At 45.4% G+C, this 13,360-nt stretch overlaps 1 protein-coding gene across 1 annotated transcript in view; it reads right to left on the bottom strand.

The window, feature by feature from the left end:
• Positions 1-12,056, bottom strand: part of LOC133361211 (zinc finger protein 41-like) — an 18,523-nt gene extending 6,467 nt beyond the window's left edge. Inside the window, exons 1-3 of the mRNA XM_061580095.1 lie at positions 11,113-12,056; positions 3,482-3,579; positions 495-545 (exon numbers count right to left, since the gene is read on the bottom strand). Coding sequence (XP_061436079.1) covers positions 495-545; positions 3,482-3,579; positions 11,113-11,192 — 229 coding nt within the window. The 5' untranslated portion in view covers positions 11,193-12,056. The remainder of the gene's footprint in view (positions 1-494; positions 546-3,481; positions 3,580-11,112) is intronic.
• Positions 12,057-13,360: the final 1,304 nt, after the last annotated feature.

Genomic DNA, 13,360 nt, shown 5'->3' with positions numbered 1-13,360 from the left:
TTTATTATTTAATTATTTCCTTTCTACGTGACTTTACCGAAAGAACCAAGAATACAGTTTGTCAATCTCGACGATTTCCATCTAGATGACAGCTCCAGAGGCTTTCCAACATCGGAAGAGCGTTCCAGACGGCCGCAGAAGCGGCAGCGTCTGCGAGCGCCGCGCGCCGACGACCGCCGTGACCGCCGTCTTTGTCGTGCGCTGGCCAGACAAAGGCCGCTGCCGCCGCTGCGAAGAACACAACCGTGACTTTACCGAAAAAACCTAAGAATATAACAACCGGGGCGTGCCCAGCGGTGGCTCGGAGCCCTTTGACGCGATCGGCGACGGGGCATCGCCATTCCGCGGTTCGTCTGCGGCAAAGCCGCTGCGCACGTGGCCTGGCACAGGCGCACGTGGTGACGTCAACGCCGCTCGGCGGTGAATGGCGGTTGTTTGTTGTTGTTGTTGTTGTTGTCGTGTGTGCGCGTGTGACGAGCGACGGCCGCCCGCACCTTTTCTGCTCGCCTTGGAGGAGTGGACCGCGGCGTTCCTTTGCTTGCGATCTGACGAGTTCAACGAGGGGGGGGGGGGACAAAAATGAGCGTGCGCACGGCTTCCGCGGACGCCTTCCGACGCGCGTTATTATCCTCAAGCGTCTCTCTCATCATCACAGCGGCATGGAGATGTTAACTACCGCGCCTGGTTCACAGGAAGTCGTGGGTTTGATCCCGACCCTGACGATGCCTGCCTGCTGCTGTATATTTGGAGTTTGCGTGTCTCTCTCCCCATGATGGTCGCGTGGATTTTTCTCTGGGTCCTCCGGTTTTTCCCTCCATGCAAGCCACTTTGTTGATTATTCCACTTTGTTGAGTTGCTGCTATCATTTGCGATGGCCAGGGGGTCGCTCCTGAAAACCAGCTACATAGCTCAGTGGGCCTTACCTGGAAAAATCTAAATACAAGGATTCATACTCTTAGGTTTTTTTCGGTAAAGTCACGTAGGTACAAATAAATAAGAAAAATAATAGAAATAATTATAGAAATAAAATTCTAAATCACGACGTTTCGGAGGCAACACAAGTCTCCGTCATCAGGTGGGACCGTCACAGCGAGATTTACTGTATTATTTCTATTATTTTTATTATTTATTTTTACCTACGTGACTTTACCGAAAAAAACCTAAGAGTATGAATCCTTGCAGTCACGAAAGCTTCAAATCTAGAAAAAATACAGAGACTCCTTTACTTACGAACGAATTAGGGTCCAGGTCTGTACGCAAATCCAACTTTACTGTCGAACCCAAACATGCTGTACGGCATGTACACTAAACATGGGAAATGGCTTTAAAAGTTGCACAATCTCCTGCAGATGCCACTGGTTCTTCACGTTCTGCAGATGTAGATGCCACTGGTTCTTCACATTCTGCAGATGTAGATGTCACTGGTTCTTCATGTTCTGTAGATGTTCATGCCACTGGTTCTTCACGTTCTGCAGATGTAGATGCCACTGGTTCTTCACGTTCTGTAGATGTAGATGCCACTGGTTCTTCACGTTCTGCAGATGTAGATGCCACTGGTTCTTCACATTCTGCAGATGCCACTGGTTCTTCACATTCTGCAGATGTAAATGCCACTGGTTCTTCACGTTCTGCAGATGTAGATGTCACTGGTTCATCACATTCTGCAGATGTAGATGCCGCTGGTTCTTCACGTTCTGAAGATGTAGATGCCACTGGTTCTTCACGTTCTGCCGATGTAGATGCCACTGGTTCTTCACGTTCTGAAGATGTAGATGCCACTGGTTCTTCACGTTCTGTAGATGTTCATGCCACTGGTTCTTCACGTTCTGTAGATGTAGATGCCACTGGTTCTTCACATTCTGCAGATGCCACTGGTTCTTCACATTCTGCAGATGTAGATGCCACTGGTTCTTCACGTTCTGCAGATGTAGATGCCACTGGTTCTTCACGTTCTGCAGATGTAGATGCCACTGGTTCTTCACATTCTGCAGATGTAGATGCCACTGGTTCTTCACGTTCTGTAGATGTAGATGCCACTGGTTCTTCACATTCTGTAGATGCCACTGGTTCTTCACATTCTACAGACGTAGATGTCACTGGTTCTTCACGATCTGCAGATGTAGATGCCACTGGTTCCTCATGTTCTGCAGATGTAGATGCCACTGGTTCTTCACATTCTACAGATGTAGATGTCACTGGTTCTTCACATTCTACAGATGTAGATGCCACTGGTTCTTCACGTTCTGCAGATGTAGATGCCACTGGTTCTTCACATTCTGCAGATGTAGATGTCACTGGTTCTTCATGTTCTGTAGATGTTCATGCCACTGGTTCTTCACGTTCTGCAGATGTAGATGCCACTGGTTCTTCACGTTCTGTAGATGTAGATGCCACTGGTTCTTCACGTTCTGCAGATGTAGATGCCACTGGTTCTTCACATTCTGCAGATGCCACTGGTTCTTCACATTCTGCAGATGTAAATGCCACTGGTTCTTCACGTTCTGCAGATGTAGATGTCACTGGTTCATCACATTCTGCAGATGTAGATGCCGCTGGTTCTTCACGTTCTGAAGATGTAGATGCCACTGGTTCTTCACGTTCTGCCGATGTAGATGCCACTGGTTCTTCACGTTCTGAAGATGTAGATGCCACTGGTTCTTCACGTTCTGTAGATGTAGATGCCACTGGTTCTTCACGTTCTGTAGATGTAGATGCCACTGGTTCTTCACGTTCTGTAGATGTAGATGCCACTGGTTCTTCACATTCTGCAGATGCCACTGGTTCTTCACATTCTGCAGATGTAGATGCCACTGGTTCTTCACGTTCTGCAGATGTAGATGCCACTGGTTCTTCACGTTCTGCAGATGTAGATGCCACTGGTTCTTCACATTCTGCAGATGTAGATGCCACTGGTTCTTCACGTTCTGCAGATGTAGATGCCACTGGTTCTTCACATTCTGCAGATGTAGATGCCACTGGTTCTTCACATTCTGTAGATGCCACTGGTTCTTCACATTCTACAGACGTAGATGTCACTGGTTCTTCACGATCTGCAGATGTAGATGCCACTGGTTCCTCATGTTCTGCAGATGTAGATGTCACTGGTTCTTCACATTCTACAGATGTAGATGTCACTGGTTCTTCACGTTCTGTAGATGTAGATGCCACTGGTTCTTCACGTTCTGTAGATGTAGATGCCACCACCGCCATCTATTGCGTGGCGGTTCAACTTACACCTCTCGCTCCGAACAGGCAACTGGACACATAGGGGACAGGTTTGTTGGTATCTCTGAAAGTTCTGAAGTCGAATGTTTATAAGTAGAGGAGTCCCTGTAGTTAAAACATTTTTTTAAAATAATAGTTTTTTGACGGCATGCCACGTGGGCCCCCAGCACCCACCACACGGGGCACAACCAGAAGAGAGCAGGCGGTGGCGACCGCCCCTCCACCACGCGCACGGCACCACGGGAGGCGGCCCTACCGTGGGTGTGGCCGCCCTTGCGGTGGTCCCGGCGTGCGCTGGCCGGCTGCTGCCGTGCGTCTCTCCGGCCGTTGGCTGCGACTCTGGCCATGGTCTCCCTGCACGCGCGTAGCCACACACGCACACAGCCACACGCACACACACACACGCACACAACCACACACGCACACACACACGCACACAGCCACACACGCACACAACCACACACACACACGCACACAGCCACACACGCACACAACCACACACGCGCACGCACACACGCACACAACCACACACGCGCACAACCACACACGCGCACAACCACACACGCACACAGCCACACACGCACACAACCACACACGCACACACGCACACACACACACGCACACAGCCACACACGCACACACACACACGCGCACAGCCACACACACACCCCCACACACACACCTGTAAACACACGCCTAGCCACATGCACATACACGTGTAGCCATGCACGCACACAAGTAGCCACACGCAAATTTCATATACGGTACATTAAACACTACGTACATACAACTTAAAATGGAAACATCTGGCCGTAATAAACTTCGATAATGTAAAAACAATTAATATAGAGACGGTGCGATCTGGCGAAAAGTTGCTTCATGTAAATTTGGCGTTGACATCAGTCCGGCGATCGTCAAACTGCGCGGTTGTGTTGAAACAAGAGCATTGTAGTCGTAGTACGACTGCTAACATCACCCCGTGATGCAAGTCTTATTGAGATGATTGGAGTAGTAAGTACGCTACAGTAAATACGATAACTTTTTTTACAGTAGGATATCTATTTTGTGTCTATTTGTATGTTTATTAATGTCAATTTCACATAATAAAAACATTTAAAGCGCTTTCAAACACATACACACCACACCTAAAAACATGTTATGCAAGAATGTGCACAAATAACTTTTTTTTTTAATAATGACGATGAGTGAATATCCGCCGTTTTTTGAAAACACAGCTCCCCCTTCCCCCCCATAAGTCTCCCGATCATCTTGGATCTCCTGCAGAGCTCTTCTTTCAGAAGCCCTGAGACATGGCCATCACAAGTGATATCAGCTCAACGAAGGGACTCATCATCATCACGTGGAGATGTATAGCGGCAACACTCTCAGCGCGTGATGTCGATTCTAAATGCGGAGGGGAAAAACCGGAGGACCCGGAGAACAATTCACACAACCACAGAGAGACACGCAGACCCCAAAATATGCAGTTATCAGGACCATGATCGAACCCACGACCTCCTGTATACAAGGCGAGGTAGTTAACATCTCCTAGCCACCGTAGTGATGAGAGAGACACGCAGACCCCAAAATATGCAGTTGTCAGTGCCATGATCGAACCCACGACCTCCTGTATACAAGGCGAGGTAGTTAACATCTTACCACCAAAGCTAACCAGAGACCCCCCCCCATATAGCCATAACAGACTTTTGGGGAAAGTGCTGTTAGCGGAGCACCTATGAAGGCTAAACACGCGCACAAAATGTGACTGGTATTGGCCAAGACAAATCCCAAACGCTGAACATCGCCACCGCTACTGCACAAAGAAAAAATTAACCCGTAAAAACAAAGTTTTTCACTATAAATCCTTTATATGCGTGGCATCGGGGCGGCGAGAGTCCTCTCGTCCTCTGGCTTGAGATGGCTGCCACCTATGGGTCAGATGATTGTCTGCCAGTATTAAGCAATTGGTAATTAAATATTTAATTTGTTTTCCCTAAACAGTGTAAATTTTTGGGAAAAAAAATTTCAACGAGTCTGTGTGCAAAATGTCAGCTCGATTGGATCACGGGAAGTGGGTTAAAAAACGACCGAAAGATTTGCACGGTCGTAAGCAAGCAAGCAAGCGAACTTAATATAAAGGATTTAAAAACGAACAAGACCCTCCTGAGAGAGAGCCTTGAGACTCAGCGAGGCTTTCCCCGGGGTAAGCAAGCAAAATAGATGTTTGGTGGTGGTGAAGGGGGGGCGGGGGGTCTTACCACGACAGAAATATTGCCGAAACATTGTCTCCCGACTCATGAATCAAATACGATCTCACTTGCAATAAAACACTCACTGCTGCTTTTAGTGTTTAGTTTCGTGTCCTTCCCCCGCACCTCCGATTAGCCACGGTCGACAACGTACGGTGGAAAAGAAGTTAACATCTGCACCTCATGGCGGTACCCCGGCTCTCGCATAATGTCCGTGACAAAGTCATTCTTAGTCTGTTGATGGTCGGAGAAGCGGCAATCGACTCGTCTCGACGAGCTGTACTCACGATGCACTCTTCAAAGTTGCATTTTTCGATAACAGATTTTTGTTATGCTGTTTGGCGTTTCCACATCGCGGGGTGTGGCACTGATTTCGGATTGATTGCTACCCCAGTCGCGGAGTTGAGCAACACCCCTGGGAAAAAAAAGTTTCCCAGAAATAGAATATTTAATTGCTTCACCCATTTTGTATTATTTGGTAGCCTGGGGTACATTTACTTTATACACACTGCACTACATACACTACAGTATACTACACCATACACTATACTACACTATATACTACACTATATACTACACTATACACTACACTATATACTACTATACACTATACTACACTATACACTATATACTACACTATATACTACTATACACTATATACTACACTATATACTACTATACACTATATACTACACTATACACTACACTATACACTATATACTACACTATATACTACTATACACTATATACTACACTATATACTACACTATACACTACGATACACACTATACTGCACTATATACTACACTATACACTACACTATACACTACTCTATACACTACTATACACTATACACTACACTATACACTACGATACACTACACTATATACTACACTATACACTACAGTATACTACACTATACACTACTATACACGGCACTATATACTACACTATACACTACGATACACTACGATACTCTACACTACACTACACACTACTATACACTACACTATACACTACGATACACTACGATACACTACAATACACTACAATACACTACGGTATACTACACTACACACTACTATACACTACACTATACACTACACTATACACTATATACTACACGATACACTACGATACACTACACTATACACTACAGTATACTACACTACACACTACTATATACTATACTACACTATACACTACTATACACGGCACTATATACTACACTATACACTACGATACACGACACTACACTATACACTACTATACACGACACTATACACTACACTATACACTATATACTACACTATACACTACGATACACTATGATACACTACAATACACTACTATACACTACACTATATACTACACTATACACTACGATACACTACAATACACTACTATACACTACACTATATACTACACTATACACTACGATACACTATGATACACTACGATACACTACGATACACTACAATACACTACTATACACTACACTATATACTACACTATACACTACGATACACTACAATACACTACTATACACTACACTATATACTACACTATACACTACGATACACTATGATACACTATGATACACTACGATACTCTACACTACACACTACAGTATACTACACTACACACTACTATACACGACACTATACACTACAAGGCGAGGTACAACACTACTATGCTAAATGAAAACTAGTTTCTTTAGAACTGCTTGTTGCGTTTAGTTTGTTGTCCTTCACCCCCGCACCTCCTATTAGACATGGTCAGCTACGTACGGGCAGTGGGAGAGACATGCAACACACACACAAACACACCGGCTATAACATCGGCAGCCCACGGGTCGTCGTTCTAATACGGTAGACATCCATCGCCTACCCTGCGGTGGCGGTAAACCAACAACAAAAGCTGCGTTCAACTCCATTACGATTCATAATTGAATCTAGATTTGAAGTTTTCGTGACTGTTGAAGTTGCCCATTTCAGCAATTGTCTATTGCTGTGGGTGTCTATGTGTCTCTGTGGTTGACGGTCACTTGTGTTGCGCCCGAAACGTCGTGATTCAATTTATTTTGTACCTACGTGACTTTACCGAAAGAACCAAAGAGTATGGATTCATAATTGATGTTTGAGTTGGGGCCATGTTCACGCCCCGACTAAACCCGTGTCGTTCATCTCCTCCACCACCTGACACGGACCGTACAAGGTCCGCTTAATATTGCAGGTGTCCCGGTCGCTAGGAGATGTTAACTACCTCGCCTGGTATACATGAGGTCATGGGTTCCATCCCAACCCTGATGCCTGCTGTATTTTTGTGGAGTTTGCGTGTCTCTCTCATCCTCATCACAGATGCTAGATGTTAACTACCTCGCCTGGGTTACAGGAGGTCGTGGGTTCCATCCCAACCCTGACGCCTGCTGTATATTTGGAGTCTGCGTCTCTCTTTCTCCGTGATCGCGTAGATTTTTCTCTGGATCTTTGGGTTATTCCCCTCCATGTTTAGAATCAACAGCATGCATTCAGAGCATTTGGAAGCTGCTATAAATGTATACGTGATCCTGATAAGCCACTTTGTTGATCTCTATATATCTCTATGTATCTCTAATAGGTATCTATGTCTCTGTGTCTCTATGAGTCTCTATGTATCTCTATGAGTCTCTATGTATCTCTATGTGTCTCTATGGGTCTCTATGGGTCTCTATGGGTCTCTTTGCACCTCTGTGTATTTATGACTATGTGGGTATCTGTATCTATGTATCTCTATGTATCTCTGATAGGTCTCTATGTGTCTCTGTGTCTCTATATATCTCTATGGGTCTCTATGGGTCTCTATGCATTTAGAGTATTTGCCTGCTACTGTAAATTTCCACGTAATGATGACAAGCCACGTGGTTGAACTATCATTTGTGATGGGCAGGTCTGCGCTTCTGTAAAAGAGCTACAACCAGCAGCTCGTTGGGGCCTTAACTGGTAAAATAAGTAATATTTTAAAAAAACTTATTTAAAAACACGCTTTAATGAAATGTACCGTACGAGTAATGGCAGAACTCCACGACTCCAGGAAGTGGCCCTGAAGCTTGCCACAACGTAAGGGGCCGTGGTGATTTACAGCCAATATCAGTTGAGCGTGGACAATTAGACCCAAGCCGAAACATAACATATACAAAATGAATGTTTAAAATTAATTTGTTTTAATTTTTTATGATAGAATATAGTATTGTCATCAGTATGACATAAGTATACCAAGTTTGCAGTCGATACCACATTGGGAAGTGGGTTAAAATTGAGTTACAAGATTTGAGGATACAACAACAGAGTGAGTTAAATAAAAGCGTGTAAAATAATAAAATACAGAATAGTTTAGTTTGTGTGTCTCTGTGGATCGCTGTGGGTGTCTGTGTGTCTCTGTGGGTGTCTGTGGATCGCTGTGGGTGTCTGTGTGTCTCTGTGGATCGCTGTGGGTGTCTGTGTGTCTCTGTGGGTGTCTGTTGGCCTCTGTGTGTCTCTGTGGATTGCTGTGGGTGTCTGTGTCTCTGTGGGTGTGTGTCTCTGTGGGTGTCTGTGCGTCTCTGTGGGTGTCTGTGCGTCTCTGTGGGTGTCTGTGCGTCTCTGTGGGTGTCTGTGCGTCTCTGTGGGTGTCTGTGCGTCTCTGTGGGTGTCTGTGCGTCTCTGTGGGTGTCTGTGCGTCTCTGTGGGTGTCTGTGCGTCTCTGTGGGTGTCTGTGCGTCTCTGTGGTTGTCTGTGCGTCTCTGTAGGTGTCTGTGCGTCTCTGTGGGTGTCTGTGCGTCTCTGTGGGTGTCTGTGCGTCTCTGTGGGTGTCTGTGCGTCTCTGTGGGTGTCTGTGCGTCTCTGTGGGTGTCTGTGCGTCTCTGTGGGTGTCTGTGCGTCTCTGTGGGTGTTTGTGCGTCTCTGTGGGTGTCTGTGCGTATCTGTGGGTGTCTGTGCGTATCTGTGGGTGTCTGTGCGTATCTGTGGGTGTCTGTGCGTCTCTGTGGGTGTCTGTGCGTCTCTGTGGGTGTCTGTGCGCATCTGTGGGTGTCTGTGCGTCTCTGTGGGTGTCTGTGCGTCTCTGTGGGTGTCTGTGCGTCTCTGTGGGTGTCTGTGCGTCTCTGTGGGTGTCTGTGCGTCTCTGTGGGTGTCTGTGCGTCTCTGTGGTTGTCTGTGTGTCTCTGTGTGTCTGTGTGTGTGTCTGTGTGTGTCTGTGTGTGTGTCTGTGTGTGTCTCTGTGGGTGTCTCTGTGGGTGTCTCTGTGGGTGTCGGTGCGTCTCTGTGGGTGTCTGTGTGTCTCTGTGGTTGTCTGTGTGTCTCTGTGGGTGTCTGTGCGTCTGTGTGTGTGTCTGTGTCTCTGTGGGTGTCGGTGCGTCTCTGTGGGTGTATGTGTCTCTGTGGGTGTCTGTGTCTATCTGTGTGTGTCTCAGTGTGTGTCTCTGTGGGTGTCTGTGTGTCTCTGTGCTGCTACACATTATTGCCACACGATGATTATTATGATGATTATGATGCTTATGATGCTTATTGATGATTATGATGATTATGATGCTTATTGATGATTATGATGATTATGATGCTTATGATGATGCTTATGATGATGCTTATTGATGATTACGATGACACAAGCCACTTTGGTTGAGCTGCTATCATTCGTGATATCCATGCCGCTTGTTAAACACAATAAACAATAGCGGCTGATAAAACACAAACATCGTCAGCCGCGGCCTCCACATTTCATCATCTTACGAGTAATCGACGTTAACGTGCAGCGAACAAAGTTCACTGCGCGACGCAAACAACTTTCATCGTCGTTTATGAATACACACACAAGTACAATAAAGTCGTCGTCGTGTATCATCATTAAATTTATGTTTAATTGTGTTTAATTGTGTTAAATTGTGTTAAATTGTTGTGCTGAGCAGAGCGCTCACGATCACTTTAACCGCCTCCCCCCCCCCCGCTTATTAAACAATAACATTACACACACAGCCTGACTAACACCGCCACAAGCGATAACTTTGAGTCGTCGTTCACTTAAAACGTTTAAAGTTTAATTTGTTTAAGTTTTTTTTTATAATTCGCGAGTTTCACCGCGGCCAGGAAAGGCCTCAGGCTAAAGGCCTAGGGCGCAACGCCTCCTCGGCGATCGGAATTAAAGACTAAAACACTTTTGTTATCGTTTAAAAAAACGTCTCTTGTCGCCGCAAACACTTTAAAAGTTTGTAATTCGCAAGCAAGTTCGTGTGGGTTACAATAACGTTAAGAGCGTGAGGCGAGTGTTAGAGGTTTCGCGCTAATTTTTCCTCTCTCTTTGTAACCGAATCGCAGCGGCTAATTTACTTATTTAACGTCTTTGTTGTTGCTAGAATCGTTTACAAAACGTACAGCGGCAACAGACGAACAGCAACAGCACGAAGACAACTTTTTAAACAACTTTAACTTTAAAAAAAATACTTAAATCGCCTCAAACCTCTCGACTCGGATTCCTCGCGACTCCCGCCGCCGATATCCATCCGTAGGGAGGCGCCGCGTTAAATATTAATTATTATTTAAGATTATAAACTCAAACGTAAACAAACTAAAACATAAACAACAATAATAATAATATCGAGAAGCAACAATCTTAATAAGCCGCCTACGAGTTCAGTTCGCGGCTGCGCCGTGCCGAGATGTCGACATTTGGGCGGTCGAACGGAATGGATGTCCTTGGTCCGGTCATGGGAATGTGGAATGTCCACCACCGACTCAAGTTGAGGCCGTGCAAGGGCACGAGAGAGGCTTTGTCGAGAAGCCAACATTTAGCGGTCGAACGGAATGGATGTCCTTGGTCCGGTCATGGGAATGTGGAATGTCCACCACTCACTAACGTTGAGGCCGTGCAAGCGCACGAGAGAGGCTTTGTCTAGAAGCCAACATTGGGCGGTTTAACAGAATGGATGTCCTTGGTCCGGTCATGGGAATGTGGAATGTCCACCACTCACTAATGTTGCGGCTCGGCGTGTTTGATGTACGGCCTCGCGCACCGTTTACAACATCGATCCATCATGCGGCTGTCGCCTGATGAAGCTGGTGGTAATTACTGGCGAAACGTCGAACTCAGATTGTAAATGTTGCGGCTTGGCTCTCCAACACGCCGGTGTGGTGCTGTACTTGTACACTACACTATACACTATACTATACACTATATACTACACACCACTACACACTACAATACACTACACACATAAACTACACTATACACTACACACCACTACACACTACACTACACACATAAACTACACTATACACTACACACCACTACACACTACACTACACACATAAACTACACTATACACTACACTACACATAAACTACAACTATACACTACACTACACACATAAACTACACTATACACTACACACCACTACACACTACACGCATAAACTACACTATACACTACACTACACATAAACTACAACTAAACACTACACTACACACATAAACTACACTATACACTACACATAAACTACAACTAAACACTACACTACACACATAAACTACACTATACACTACACATAAACTACAACTAAACACTACACTACACACATAAACTACACTATACACTACACATAAACTACAACTAAACACTACACTACACATAAACTACAACTAAACACTACACTACACATAAACTACAACTAAACACTACACATAAACTACAACTAAACACTACACTACACAAACTACAACTAAACACTACACACAAACTACACTATACACTACACTACACACATAAACTACACTACACACATAAACTACACTACACACATAAACTACACTATACACTACACATAAACTACACTATACACTACAATACGCACTACTATACAATATACACACTATACACTACTACACACTATACAATGCACTACAACACACTACTATACACTACACTATACACGACTATACACTACACTATAGACTACTATACACTACACTATATTATGCATGATATTGGTCGCGAAAGCCTGCGTGTTCAACTACATTATCGATACCATGGGTAGAGCAACTAGCACGGCCCGCTCCCTGTAAACTAAATTATAAACTACTTCTATTATTACCAAGTAAGAGCCCACTACGTTTCTGTGTCGCTCATTTCTTCAGAAGCGACCGGCCATCACAAATGATCGTGTTGGCTCATCGTCATCATCGTCATCATCACGTCCATATTCACAGCAGCAGCCAAATGTGGAGGGGAGAAAGCGGAGAAGAATCCACACGACCCACGGGGAGAGAGATCGAGAGACACACAAACTACAAATATACAGCAGCAGCAGCAGGCATTGTCAGGGTCGGGATCGAACCCACGACCTCCTGTAGACCAGGCGAGGTGGTTAACATCTCATAGCCACCGTGATGATGATGAGACACACAAACTCCACAAATATACAGCAGTAGGCATCGTCAGGGTTGAGATCGAACCCACGACCTCCTGCATACCAGGCGAGGTAGTTAACATCTCATAGCCACCGTGATGATGATGAGAGAGAGACACGCAAACTCCAAATATACAGCAGTAGGCATCGTCAGGGTTGAGATCGAACTCACGACCTCCTGTAGACCAGGCGAGGTAGTCAACATCTCCTAGCCACCGTGATGATGATGAGAGACACAGACCTCCTGTAGACCAGGCGAGGTAGTCAACATCTCCTAGCCACCGTGGTGATGTTGATGAGAGACACAGACCTCCTGTGTACCAGGCGAGGTAGTCAACATCTCCTAGCCACCGTGATGATGATGATGATGAGAGAGAGACACAGACGTCCTGTAGACCAGGCGAGGTAGTCAACATCTCACAGCCACCGTGATGATGATGAGAGACACAGACCTCCTGTAGACCAGGCGAGG

This window comes from Lethenteron reissneri, chromosome 71 (assembly GCF_015708825.2).
Source record: "Lethenteron reissneri isolate LAM-NWPU_2019-01 chromosome 71, ASM1570882v1, whole genome shotgun sequence".
Classification (NCBI taxonomy): Eukaryota; Metazoa; Chordata; class Hyperoartia; order Petromyzontiformes; family Petromyzontidae; genus Lethenteron; species Lethenteron reissneri.
The sequence above is the reverse complement of the archived record's forward strand: the minus strand, read 5'-3'. Positions and strand labels throughout refer to the sequence as shown.